At 37.6% G+C, this 14,330-nt stretch overlaps 1 protein-coding gene across 1 annotated transcript in view; it reads right to left on the reverse strand.

The window, feature by feature from the left end:
* Window positions 1–1,169: 1,169 nt before the first annotated feature.
* The window catches only part of TBC1D12 (TBC1 domain family, member 12), a 54,347-nt gene continuing 41,186 nt past the window's right edge, over window positions 1,170–14,330 (reverse strand). The window contains exons 5-14 of the mRNA XM_009888798.1: window positions 13,433–13,515; window positions 11,700–11,817; window positions 11,252–11,358; window positions 10,517–10,597; window positions 7,651–7,745; window positions 6,848–6,919; window positions 4,818–4,946; window positions 4,334–4,443; window positions 2,269–2,527; window positions 1,170–2,038 (exon numbers count right to left, since the gene is read on the reverse strand). Of these exons, the coding sequence (XP_009887100.1) occupies window positions 1,970–2,038; window positions 2,269–2,527; window positions 4,334–4,443; window positions 4,818–4,946; window positions 6,848–6,919; window positions 7,651–7,745; window positions 10,517–10,597; window positions 11,252–11,358; window positions 11,700–11,817; window positions 13,433–13,515 (1,123 nt within the window). The 3' untranslated portion in view covers window positions 1,170–1,969. The remainder of the gene's footprint in view (window positions 2,039–2,268; window positions 2,528–4,333; window positions 4,444–4,817; window positions 4,947–6,847; window positions 6,920–7,650; window positions 7,746–10,516; window positions 10,598–11,251; window positions 11,359–11,699; window positions 11,818–13,432; window positions 13,516–14,330) is intronic.

Below are 14,330 nucleotides of genomic sequence, written 5' to 3' on the forward strand. Positions count from 1 at the left end.
GCCTTGGTGAGGGAGAGAGGGGGGCCCCGCCGCGGCGGGCAGCCGCTCCCGCTTCGTAAGTAAATCAATCCGTTATTTTAAATGCTCCACCCTCTACCCCACACCAAAACGCTCCCTCCGGGAGCGGAGCATAACCTGCGAGCTCGCCCCCCTGCCTCAGAAAGAGCAGAGCTGACCTCAAAGCGTGCTACGCGGCCCCTCACCTCGGCTCCTCGGGGAGGCAAGACATCCAAGCAATGAAGGCCTGGGGACCTAGCGCACAACCCAGCGCCGTTTCCGTCGGCACAACGCCGTCCTCCAGGCACGCTCTCTGCCCTACTTGGCAGCAACTTACGGAGGAATGGGAGAAGAACCGGCACGCACATCTGCTATAAGTTTTATTTACACAGGAATTGTTACTAGTGGTCTTAAAGGAAGGCTTGATCCTTCTATTTACAGTTATATACAGATTTATAGTTGAAAAGTAAGAAAACTGTACAAGATAACACAAAAATATAAGACAAATCGGATCCAATTAAAGTAGTGAATACATAAGTTAAGAAAAATCTGACATTTAAATTTCAAATTGTAATGTTATGAGTAGCATATACGTAGTTTTTAACCAGATAGCAATGTAAGTTACACCACACTAAATCTTTACCCCAATTATGTAGACTCTGCTTTTAAACACCAGACAACCGGAAGCCTCCTGCACTTAAAAGTACATAATGGCAATTTTGACTTGATTTCCACAGAGGGACCAATTACAAAAACCCACATGTAAGGAATTTATTTACATTAAATATTAGCAAAAATGGACCAAGAGAGTGCAAGTGTTCCTCACCTGCAGTGCTATCCATTTTGAATTTCCATCCCCTACAATCACAAATTGTTGTACAGCATCTTTGAGAATAGGAAATGTTTGAAAATATCTGCCGTGAAACATGCCATATGACCTTATGTCTCACAGTTAAAAGATGTTAAAGAATTAAGTCTCACTAAACCAGATGGTTTTTGGATTTCAGTATTGCACACTAATAAAAGATAGTTTCAAAAACAATTCTGTGTCTGCATTATTCTTAAGTGTTAAAAGTGGCTCCTATTAGACAACATAAAGTCTGCAGATAGCTTTGTCAGTTTCTAGTGTTCACCATTACATACAAGTATTTCTTAGCTGGAAATGGCTCAACAAAATAAAACTTCTGGTGGCAAAACCCTTTCACAGAATACCCCCTCCATTTTTAGCAGGCTGCACAACCAATACACCAAAACAAATGCTTAACACCACTGGCTTCGAAAGCTGTACACTGAAAATAATAGCCCTGATCTTACCACTGTTTAAAATTCATATGATTTTTGCTCTAACAGGTTTGGGCACAATACTTCCACAGTTCCTGAGTTAATTACATTTGCCCAGACTGAAGAATGAAGCTGCAACTTAAAACAAACAAGTAAATAAGACAATACCCCTTCCCAAATTTTTAACCATCTTGCACATAAACATACCAAGCAACCGTATTTGGTCCTCAATACTTTCAAACGGTTAATTTTGGAGGTAATATTTGTACCAAAGCATTTGGTTTGGATAGCAGTTTTGGGGCCGTAAGATTTAGTGTTTCCCTCATCCCCCCAAAAAGTGCCTTTGCGGTATTTGTAAAAAAAGTTATGCCTCAATTTTTTTTTTAAAGTACCAACAGAAGTTATTACAAATGTTTATTGCATTGAGCTGATTCTTTTGAAGTATTAAATATGAACTCCCCTGCTTCTCAGTTTCATAGGTTTTAGTACTCTGTGTGAAAACAAATCTTCCCACGACAAAAGCTAATACTGGCAAAAGGGTGAAGATTTCATCAGTTCATTACTCCACTGAGAGCTGTGTCATTTTTCCATCTCATTTTCACATTCTCTATAGTGCGTTTCCACATAGAAGCGATGTGAAAACTCCTTTGTTATCAAGTGGTTTTCCACATTGACCTCAACATTACAGCAATTAGCTTTTCAGTGCTGGGCTATGGTTCTTGTCCCCTTCTTTGTTGTCCTTCATCAGTGAGGCAAACACCTGGAAAAGTAAATTATTTAATGAATATTAAAAAAGCCAGTCTTATAAAAGAGATCTATATCAACCACCACAATATTAGTGTGGAGATTAATTTCTAGAATGAGACACTAGAAAGGAAGTGCCCATTGCTCAGAAGTCAGAAATGCAGCGTAAAGTAGTCATTAAGAAGTGCCCCATATACTCATGCGCTGACATGTCTGTTTTGAGATACGTATCTCCAAGATACTCACCTGAGCCCATTTTTTGTTACTATTCTGCATCTGAATAGCTGCAATACAACTAAAAAGCTTTTCTGATGTAATGTCCTCTGGAAGTTTTGTTAGAAACTGTGCTATATGAATAAAGTCCATCTGTAGGAGAATATCTTCATATAACCGAAGGATTCCTAATCCTGTCCTGAACAAAAATTCTTCTCCATCTCTACAGAAAACATCCCAGACACGACAGGCCAGATCAAGTGGTAATGACTTGCTGTAGAGTGTAAAAATCCTACAATTGAGGAAAAAAAAAAAAGGCACAGTTATAACTTTAACCTATTTAAGAAAGATGAAAATACAAACTCCTTGAAATCTCAGTTACAATAGCTAAGAGTGAACAGATGACAATTTATTTCATATGTTCTTATTTTTTCCCATATTTCAAAGATACACAAGTCTCCAGTTTTTGAAGTCAGAACTCCTACTCTGAAACCCCTCTCTTTTCATCCTACAGGAAATCCTCCATTTGAAAGTCATCTCCTTTAGGAGGCTCTGGCTAGAGAAGTTACAAACATCTTTACGCTCAAACAGGGTATAATATACAAGTAAGAACTTAAGCAACAAAGATCATAACTTTGTAACTTAATCCTTCCCATTATTTAAGCTATACAGTTTAATAGCTCTGTTCATCGTTTGTTTTCTAAACTAAAGCCACAAATTGCCTCAACAGAAGGCTACAGCCCACTAATGTACGAATGAGAATTCAGTAACTGCATTTCTGTGATACATTTGAAATTTCTATTCATGTTAAAAATCAAAATCTAAAGACAGTCGCTGTTCTATTCTTACTGGGAAGAGTCCAATTGCATTTCTTACTGCAGAGTTTCTTTTTAAAAAGCAGTCATTATACATAGGCAGAGAGTTCGGTCTGCTGTATGTACCGTATTGTAGAACCCCTCCCATAAATCTGTAGTGGTTCCTTTGACAGAAAGCACAGTGTTCTCTGTTTCCCCATTATTCCTATCGGGAAATTGTTCAGGAACCTCAGAATACTCTTACCTGCAGAGTACAATAACCTCTTCTACTCTCCCTTTGTAAGAGGCACTCACTCTATCCCAAGGCCATCATTGGAACATGTGCAGGAATAACAATTTCATTTCTCACAGGTAACTGGAAGCAGAATGTTCTAGTACTTTGTACAGCAGCGCCATTTCCACAACATATATACCTCTCTGGATCTGCCTAAACTCTCAGGACTGCAGCACACTCCTGACTCAATGCTGCTATTGTATAACCTGCTCCTGCTGAGACATGCTGCTTACTGATAAGCTGCAACTTATAGCCGGAGTTCTTCATTCCCAAGTACTCAGATGACATGATGTTTTTACAGTACTTAATTCTACCCAATTCAATTTACTCTATTAGAAACTTCTAACCCATATAATAACCCTGTACGAAGCACATCCTTATCCACATGCACACTTCTGAATAGACATTCCATATTTGGCAGTGCTACCCACACTTCAAGGATGCTTGCGTTACTGCCTGCCATTACAGGCACATAATGTAGTCCGGTACACTCTGCTTTAGAAAATTCATTACTTCAAAACATTCACTGTTATTTCCAAGTTTACCCCTTCCCAAATCAGGTCCTAAATTTCATCTTCCTTCTGCTTTAAAGTCTATATTCCTATATTCATACTTTCTTCAGCAACTGATTATGCTTATTTCATCAAGTCACTTACAATCAGTCATAAGACAACTATGGTGTAGTAGCCCCCTCTCCCCTACTTATGTTACACACAGCTGACTCTTATCTGCAGCAACAAGAAAATGAGGCACACAAGACACCTGTGTACCTCATTTTCTATCTGAATAGATGCCACTCCTAATCCCAGCTCATAGTGTGAATCCTGCCAGAGGAACTGCAGTTGCACAAAACAGTTCACCATGCTTTCACAAGACCTAGAAAGCTGAGGTACACAAACACCTATTGAATGCTTTTTTTAATGTTGTATTTTTATTGCTGAAAAACCTATAGCGAAACAAAGTATTCCGACAGTTCTAAGGCTAGGTTTGCTACGTTCTCTGAACTTACCAGTCTATCAAATATATGTCTGGAGTAAGACTGTATGATTTGAAATGAAGAAACAATTTGGGAAGGTTTTCTTCAAAGAATACTTCAAAGGCTGCAAAGTATTTCAGCATCTGTAGAGACAGTAAAGCACCACATAAGCAGTCATCAAAAGAAAGTTTAGTTGTAAAATAACACAAACCCCACCAAGAATTGAGGATCTCAACATAGCACAGTGTGATTTCTTAGGAGAAGTACAACTATTGTTTCTGGAGGAAAAATCAAAACAGTAGAATGTGTTCTGTGGATTAGAATCTGAAGTGTTTCTGGAGGAAAAATTAAAACAATAGAATGTGTTCTGTGGATTAGAATCTGGTATTCTCAGTCTTGTAACCAAAGGTTGAAGTTCTCCATTATTCAAAAGGACAAAAGGTAGTCATCAATAAATCAACTAAGCATCAAGTCAAAAGAATGTTATAGTTCCAAAACCAGAAAACTCTATGCATACCATGCTGTGATCCACACGGAAAAAGGCCAGCTGGCATGGCTTGTTTAGAAGGTTAGCAAAGGCAATGAAAGCATCTGCCTCTTCCAGATTGAGAATGAGCACAGCAGCAATGAAGGACATCCCTTGTACCTTCAAGTGGGAAAAGCATTGGGCAAATATAGGTGAGTAGGTTCAGTACATCTTATATCTTTGGAAATGCAAATATTTACAGTCTGCGATATATCAAAATACCATTGCATAACATTTCCAGAAAAACAGAAACAAAGCAGATAAATAATTTTCATGCATGCACTCAATTTGATTTCAGCAAGAAATAAGAGTGTTTCTTCAGATGCCAGTTTTAGGTGCCTGATGGAAGTTCTGGGAGGTCCCATGATCGTAAGTCCTCGGGACTTGGAATGCAAGAAAGTTAAAAACCACACCGGCTGGACGCAGAGCTCATAAGAGACAAGACTTGGCCTTAAGTTCATTGTTAAGCTCTGGGAAAAGCAGACATGGATAAAAGCCTCACATATGGGACAGTTTAGACCCAGACAGATATGCTGGAATTGAGACAAAATTCTGTTTCAGAACAGTCAATACATATCTTTCTACTTGCCAAGCAGTATTTGTTCACATACGTAAAATTACTTTTAAGTGGTTAGCTACAACACAAGTTTACATTTTCCCATGATTACACTCTCAAACACACTTCAGCCTGCAATAAAAGTGAAGAGCATTATTCTTGTAGTTGTTAACTGATGATCTGAATACTTATTATACTAAAAATAATTTTTACCAATTTCAACTGCAACGATGATTATTCTGCTGTTTCTAGGCATTTATGCTACCTGCTCCTCATTTTAAAAAAAATGCACTCAGTATTTTAACCAAACAAAGGAAAAGAGTGTTGGTATGCATCAACAACAGTCCAGCAGCTTTCCATTTTTGTGGGATAGATGGGTGTGGAAATAAGACTTCAGTAAATTTACTGCCATATTAACATTAAAAAACTAAATCTATGATCAGAAATATCCAGGGTAGCCAAAATGAAAATGATAAGACCTTTCCATGAAAAATTACTTATTTGCCTTTTAAAACTCCACCCTGGAAACAAGCAGTCTCAGAACCTGCAGAGTTTGTAATCTCACTTAAAGAGTACGGGAGGGTCTCCAAAAATGAGGTCACAGCTGACAACATTCAGGGCTAAAAACATTTGAACACAAAAAACCAACTAGATATTGGTGCAGACTCCCAAGCATATCTGATTTAGAGAGGAAAACACACCCTGTGCTAAATAATGCTTTGTTGCATGCATCAGACTTAAAACTGAAGTTTTTTATCCCCAACGCGATTAGAGCTTGTGAAAAGGAACACAGAAAAAGAAGAAAAAAGCATCCATTTGCTATTTAACTGCTTCTATAAGTTGACACCACTCGGAGAGATGTTAGGTTTAGTTGGTTTGTTTGGGGTTTTTGGCAGTTTTTAATGTTTTTTTTTGGTTTTGTTTTGGGTTCCTCCCCCGTTGGATTTTTTTAAAACACAGTAAAGTTTGCAGCAAACAATATTATCTTCACCAAACTCAGATGGAGTGATTAATCTTTTACAAGACACCAATAAGGAATTTCTGGATTTTAGGATGTGCAGTAGTGAAGAAGAGTATCACTATGGAAATAGCAGCAGCGGGAGCAACACAAGGACCGAACAGGCTGAGTACTCACTGGAAGTCCGCCAGCAGTTTTTTTTTTTTCCTGTAGAACTCTGAGTCTGTCAGAACTATAATGCCTTGTGAACATCTCTGTTTAAAATTTTCCATGCAAGCCAGATAGTATACTCATCTTTGATATTCAGTAGATTTTCAGCTATTTAATTATCTCTAAGAACTACCATCATTGTAACTGCTGTGAAAGGAATAAGTGCCAAAGTTGTGTGTTTTTTTTTTTAAGTGCTAGTAGCATAAAGTTTAGATAACCTACTTATTAAATACACTCTAATACATGACATCTTAAGCTTATTTCCCATGTTATAAATATTTTACAGCGAATACTTACATATCCCACATCCGGTCTGTAACATGTATATGCTCCTAAAACACTATGCAGGAGATCATGGTAAGGACCACCCTAATAAAAGGGGAGGGAGGAGAGGGAAAAGGAATAAAAAAGATTTTTTTCCAAGATCAATTTATAAATACAGGAAGGTAATAAGCCAATATTTTAAGATGCAAATGAGCCAGTGACTTATTGCTTTGTTCAGATCTAGTATTATACCAGTTTTTACTCTAAGCATTACCATGTATGCTTTTGAGATATTCAAGGAAAAGTAACAGACCAATTCATTGGAAATCAGTACATAAGAAAGTGACGATATCTGGTACACATCCAGGTTGTTTTTTCTTTTTCAGAGACAGTGGATGTTTTAATTCTTAGTAACACAAGTTACTGTATTACAGTAGTGCATGCTAGTTTATATACATGTGTGTGCATATGTATTGTATCTGTATAAAAATCATAAAGCCTGAAAACATGTACTAAAACACATCAAGATTGCTGTAGAAGCAGCGAGACTATTCTCATTTTTGCATGTAATTTCATAAACATTAATAGGAATCACATGCAATTTTTCCAGGAGAAAAAGCCTTATAGTCCACCAGTGTGTCCCTACTTTATTCTCATAAAAAAAAAAAAAAAAAAAAAGATGACTATTTACTGTTGTATGTAAAAAAGATCTAATCTTATTTTTGTTGTGTTACGCAAATAACTTCTAAGAAGTATTCCATCTTTAGCCAGCTAAGTTTCTTTTCTTAACTAGTCAGAAGTTTAAAGTTGTCATAACTAAGTCACAGAAATCTCACCTTCTGGAAAATATACAGGGATGGAAATGTGCGTGATATATCCAGCTTAATTAGTTCCAGACTGGCCTCACGATCAGCAACAGATGCAACTGCATCTGCAAGCAAAACCAACACTTATTAAAACTGACAGATGAATTCTACAGACTTCAGAATAAAACTGCCATAGGCACATAAAGACATTTAAGATCTAAGGAAAAAAGTCACCTAGTTTTGATCCTTGGAGCGCACTTCTATGGTACTGTACTTCAAGAGCTAAAACTCTCCACTGACACCTGGTATATGCCATCAATTCCAAAAAGTGAGGAAAACAATCAGTAATTACTACCTGTCTACTCATTCTTTACACCATTCAGACTTAAAACCAACAGGTTACCTTTTACTTCTGTAAAACCCTCTATGCAGGCGCTGACTGGCCTTGCATTCACTAGAATTTGAACTTTGCCCAGCTCAGTCCTCTAAAGCCTGTTTTCTTTCTTATAGTCTACTGTGACTTCAGTTACTGAGTCTGTTCAAGAGCACAGAGCGCGAGCCCTACTCTTGATCTAAATGTGATCCAGTGGGATCTCAGTTTTCAAATTTTTAATTCTTAATCATCTCATTTGGTGGCTCCTTTCAACCAGCAGCATTGAAATATACTACATACACTAGAGGAAGAAAAGATGAATTATGTCATTAGCGCAAGAAGCCAGTACTCCTTCACCTGAAAAGTCAGGCCTATTCCTTTCAGTCATGCATTTCTCATGTCCCACTTCTACTGAAGGTAACTAAAGCATGCAGAGAAACTTCACAGAAGTTTCCAGAATTGACCACATGGTTATGATCTGCATAAATTACATTACTTCTGAGCTCTCATTAGCTCTCATTTGACTTTTTTTTTTTTTTTCCATCCGTAGGACTGGCATTCTTCAAACAGCAGGAAAGAAGGCAACATTCACTCAAGAATCTCCAGAAGAAATTCAGCCAGCCCTTGAGTTATCTCTGTCCTATCCTCTCTGTAGGGACATGATGCAAACACTAGTGATAGTGAAGAGAAAAATACACGTGGCACTTGGGGAAAAGGCTCTTTCAAGAGGGCTTAAACCAGCCAAGAGCCACCCAAGAAGCAGAAGATCACAGAATTTGATGAATACTCTCAACAGAACCTGCTCTACTGAAGCCTGGAAAGCAGTGTTTCCTTCCAGTCCTACTAAAACTATGATAGTTGCATTCAGGAGTGAGCGGGACTGTTACAGGCTGTGTTAGGGGAATTTGGGAGGAAGAGGGCAATTATTACTACAGAGAAAGACCATAACACAATCTAAAATAAAAGGTTCAAGAACTGCTGCTCAATCTCTGCTTTCCCTTTCAAAAGGAACAGGCATTACATTGGATAATTTGGGATCGTTTCATTTGGGACAGTATCCATTTAGAGTAATTCCCAAGGAAGATGAGAATCTACGATACAAAGCACAAGAAACTCTGGATTTATACAAGAAATTCACTTCTGTGAACTGCAGAAGGTCTTTTGGGGGGGGCTTTTGAACAGATCTGACAGATAACTTATCTTTTGACAAACGTCTTCTCTTCAAGACACAAAAAGATACTTTTCATGCTTTAATGTTTAGCTGCCAAAATAGTGTTAAAGATATTTGAACAGGGAATGCTCTCAGAACTACTCAAGTATGTTAAATGAGGCTAAAATAATTGATCTTTCCGACTTTGCTACCAAAGATTAGCAATAGGCACAGTGGGCTGCCTTGCTTTTCAACCCGACATGAAAGTCCTATTACTTTAAGTTTTCCCTTATTACTACATTTCCCAGAACATCTGACTCAATCAAAATGGACCCTTCCCCCTTTCATTCCCATCCAGAACTACTACCTCTCCAAAATAAACAAGTTACCTATGCTTTCCCCCACACACTCAGTCCACACCCCCACAACAAAAGAACAAACAAATCGCCACCCCAAAAACCAAGGGGCATTGCAAACATGTTTTCCAGGGATAAGCATATTTACAGTAATGTACACACAGAATTTCTTATAAACAGTTTGTCTCAGGACTTCAGATGAGTCACAGAGGTAGCCTAAGGAAGACCCAAATAATTTACAGTCAAAGTAGCCAGTTAGGACTGGCTATGGCAAGTGCAAACAATGAAAGTACGACTTGCATTACAATGCCATTTTCTTTCCCAAAGAAAAGAGACCAACTCAAAAAAATGAATAGTTATTACACAGCAGCTGGTACTGACAGTATTACATAAGGCAGCATTTAAAAAAGTAACTGCTAACCGCACAAGCAGTTAATGTTGATTGCTATTTTTAACAAAACGAATACTCACAGGAGACAGTAATATGCCAGTGATAAAACTCCATTATACATACAAGCATGCTAACATCCTTACTTAATAGATTTGGGAGGAAAGGCCATCTGGGCAGCCAAGGAAACCCAAGTGGGATCCGAAATGTGTAGTGTTACACATTCTTCAGCTCTCAGTTCCACAATCAAGAAATAGAGAATAATTTTTTTCTTTCCCAACCTTGTGGAAGGGATACCAACATAAGAACCATCTAAGCACAGCTAAGCAGTAGCACATACCGTAATTTAGTTTCCCGTTACTCCTGGTATTTCAGGAATTCAGAGGATAACACATTCATTTGCAAGTGAACTAGCACATGCAATATTTTAATGCATCTTTTATTGATACAGTAGATACCGTTAAGCCCCTCACTCACTGACTTATTATGAGAAAGCAAACATTTAAGTAGGGAATGACTCAGAGCACTTTTAACAAGTATTCCTAATGCTGCAATTGCAGCTGAACTCGTGAGACTTCCTGGGATTGTAGAAGTGAATCGGAGGCTGTCTAGCATTCAGGTGATCTCACCTTCTATGTCATTCTCAGAACTTGTCTCACTGAAGCTTTTCCATCGTTCCTTAGCTCTCGACAAGAAGATTTCATAAAGTTCTGCAAGAAAGCAAAACAAAACCACCAACAGAAAAAGGAAGAGTTAAGTAAGAAAAGCCTCCATCCAGAACAAAAGCACACTAACTATTCTCGGCTTTGGTTTTGTTGCTCAGTTTCATCTTAACCACTGGGGGCAGGGGAAGAATCTATTAGATGGTTACCGCTAACCACCGGAGTACCACTACATGCAGTTTTATAGTGTGCACTGTATTATGCTTTCTTCTGTGGTGAACATGCAAATTACAAGAGGGAAATCATGTCCTACATAATTCGGATTTTTATTTTTGTGAATAGGTTAGAACACTTCCAGTTCATCAAAATCATTAGTTATGAAATAAAGCAATTTCCCTTTCCACACCCTTAAAGCAAAGCTACAAATTCTCAATTTTAAACATAAAAATTACTAGGGGGGAAGCATCAGCTCATCACCTTAACACTTATAAGACTACAATGTTTTTGTAAGCAGGTTTTGAACCTTGTTTCCATAATTTACCAGGCTATGATGTCTAATGGTAAAAAACACCTGTTCCTAAGGTTGTGAAATACAGTTCTTCTAAAAGCAAATATACCGATTTATATTTAATAAAAGTTTAATTTTTTCTTTGAAAATAACCAACTTAATTTTGCATTAAAATGTGATCTGTTAAAGCATACCAGGAGTGATATTTAATTCGTTTCCCACAGCTAGACTCCAAACCTTCCCACGTACACTCGGGGGTAATCCCTGCCACCACAGCTCTCGAACTCTTCGGGTAGCACGCCTAGGACAGGGAAGCAGGAGACAAAGGAAAAAAGGCACAGATTGCACATCTTGTTTTCTAAAAAATCATTGGGCAACTTAGAAGCATGGTAACATACTATTTCCCAAATCAATATTCAAGGATCTCTGCTTATTCTGAAGCCCCATTAACAAACCCCAAAACATTAAGGTCCCAGAAAGCACATTTCATGTTGCTCTGTAATGTTTTCACTATATCATAGCAACAAGAACTGACTTCTTCACAGAACAGAAAGGAAAAGGAAAATAAGGTATGTGGTTCCTCTCTTTCCAGAGGAGACACAAGCCAGCCTTGCCTCATTTACACAACAGAATTTTACTTACATGCCTTCCCAGTTCGGTAGTATTTCATTGACCCAAATCACCATAGCACTAGCAATATTCTCTTCTTGCTTGAAACGCTCTCTCATTATTTTTTTCCTTTTATGCGCTTCTTTAATTTCTGTTAAGTGTAACATGTTAATAATTCTATATTAGTGTTTATAAATTATTAGGTAAATAATTGAGCTATTATCTAATTATTTAGATGATGCCTGAAAGAGATCAAGGGTAAATTACAGTTGTGCATGAGCTAGCTGGTACTATTTCTGTTGATTGTAGGTGTATTTCTCAGAAAATTTTTTAATTTAAGCTATCTTGAAGTTACTCAAATACACAGCGATTTAGACCAAAAAAAAGTCTGGCTAGAAAACTCTTAGCACTCGTTTCTGCAGTACACAGAATGACTAAAAAGCAAGCACATCATCAGCGCTGTTTTTCCTGTAATGAATTTCACACCGTGTTCTACTAAAACCTTACTTATTACTTAGACTAATCAGAAATAATTATAGATAAAATTATTATTCAAAAGTGTCATTCCACATCCATTTGAAAATTATTCAAATTTTACTGAACCTTCCACCTAGAAGAATTCTTTTCTGGAAAGAGGACCTAAAGATCTGAGACAAAGCCACAACGCTGAACAAGAGAAAAGTACTCTGCCTTCTGTTAAAAAGGGATCATTTGCAGGTCCCTCCTACTAAAAAGGCTAAAAGGAGGACAGAGTAGTGCTATGTTGACATCACTAAGAACCACTATGAAATTGCAAGACATTTTCTATTTATGGATGCATTAGACATCATCAGAGTGAACGTGTCGTCCCTGGTAGACTGATAACAGCTGACCAGCTTCATTAAGTTTTTACTGAAGCTTTGTGTGTAGCAATAGTTAATTTAATGAATCCTAGGGCACACGTACTAAAACACTACACATGGCTGACCCTCCAAAGATGCAGACAGAGAGCATGGACCACAGATCACACCTTACAAGATGCACACCACAAGAGAAATGTGAAATGAGTTGTCAAATGCCCTGGATTTCTCATTATGTCTTCCAGAGTAAGTTGTCACAGATCCATAGAGGCTCAATCAGTTCAGAGCTTACATCTCTGACAACAGCCGAGTAAAACATGCAGCACAGTTTCTTAAAATAGTTTATCCCCTGAACACTAGGCACGAGACTAAAGAAGCAGTCTCAACAACTATTCATAGATTGACATAGTACCAGATGCTACAGATATGTTTAATGTGAAAAACAGATCTAGTGGGAGTAGGAAGGTTTACACAGGTAAAGCTGGTTGGAAAAAAACCCAAAGTTTTCACCTGTCTTCACACTGAAATTGATCTCAAATTCCTGTAAAAAACAGTTCTTTAAGCAGTCAGCTTTATTATACTTTGGGTTTCAGTGGCAACGGCAGCAACACAGCTTGAAAAAAAAGGGTCTGAGTACCCAGAAAGTGTCTAACTGATCACATTAGACATGTAGTTTAAAAATTCATCAAGTTTCTCTTAAGAAATTAAGGAAAGAGTTAAATTGACTTCTGAACCTAGTTAGTGGAATAAGAAAGCAAGTTGATAATTGAGTTCTGTTTTAAACTGTGTGCACATATGTACCAGAGAATAACCTAGATATTAAACAAGGTTTTCCTTTACTGTACCTACTAGCTTACAAGTCAGAAATTACTTTATTTTTGCTGCACAGTTAAAAAGAATTATAGTGATTACTGGCAGTTAACATACCTCGTTTTTTTGCCTCTGCCACCATCTCATCATACTCTTGTCGGTGACGTAAAGCCTCTTCCACTGATTTGGCAGGAAGATTTCTGAAAACAAGTTGTTCCTGAATTCAATACACACAAATGACATTCTGAACCATTTCAACACAGGTTTTAATTTGGCTTCTCTCTAAGGTGAGCTTTAGGGTTGTCAAACTACCAGTGTTTCAGTAATAGCAGTAGAGGACTGACTTACTCAGAACTAGCAGATGTTTACTGCATCTGTTCATTAGGTCTCCTATAGCTTCCCCCAAAGCAGAGTTATTAGATTTGTTGAATATCTGGAACGATGCTCAAATGAAGTTTGCATGAAGTGACAAAAGGGAAATACTGATATTCCATATAAAGTTGTTTATTCCAATGAATTTCTGCACGTGCATATTTTATCATTAAATATGCTTGCATATCAATACTCCATTTGTTCCTATGAATTTCACAATGATGTATTTTCAATAAAAGGTAAAAGGTTTTTATTCATTATAGTTAGCCCTTTAACCCCCACAAGAGAAGACAGGTTTACCAAAGGAAGAAAGGATAGATCCCCATTTATGTCACAGCTAAAGCCAAGGAAGCTTACTGCAGAACTACAAGTTCACCAGCGTAAAATGTGTTTGGTTTTTTGGTTGCACAGTGATCCCCTAATTGCCAAACACAAACTTCCTTTTGACCAGACTCATTAAAAAAGAAATCAGAACACAATGTTTGGTTTCAGTCTTTTACCCAATCTCTAGTCTACTTTGGTTGAAAATGAAAAGACGACAGTTTTGTCATTTTAATATGCGCAAAAAAAGTTTTCATCTCCTCCTATACAAGCAGAAAAGATAACTTTATTAGTATTTCCAGGAAGCGAGAGAGAAGTGAGA

This window comes from Charadrius vociferus, unplaced genomic scaffold (assembly GCF_000708025.1).
Source record: "Charadrius vociferus isolate BGI_N301 unplaced genomic scaffold, ASM70802v2 scaffold436, whole genome shotgun sequence".
NCBI classification, from domain to species: domain Eukaryota; kingdom Metazoa; phylum Chordata; class Aves; order Charadriiformes; family Charadriidae; genus Charadrius; species Charadrius vociferus.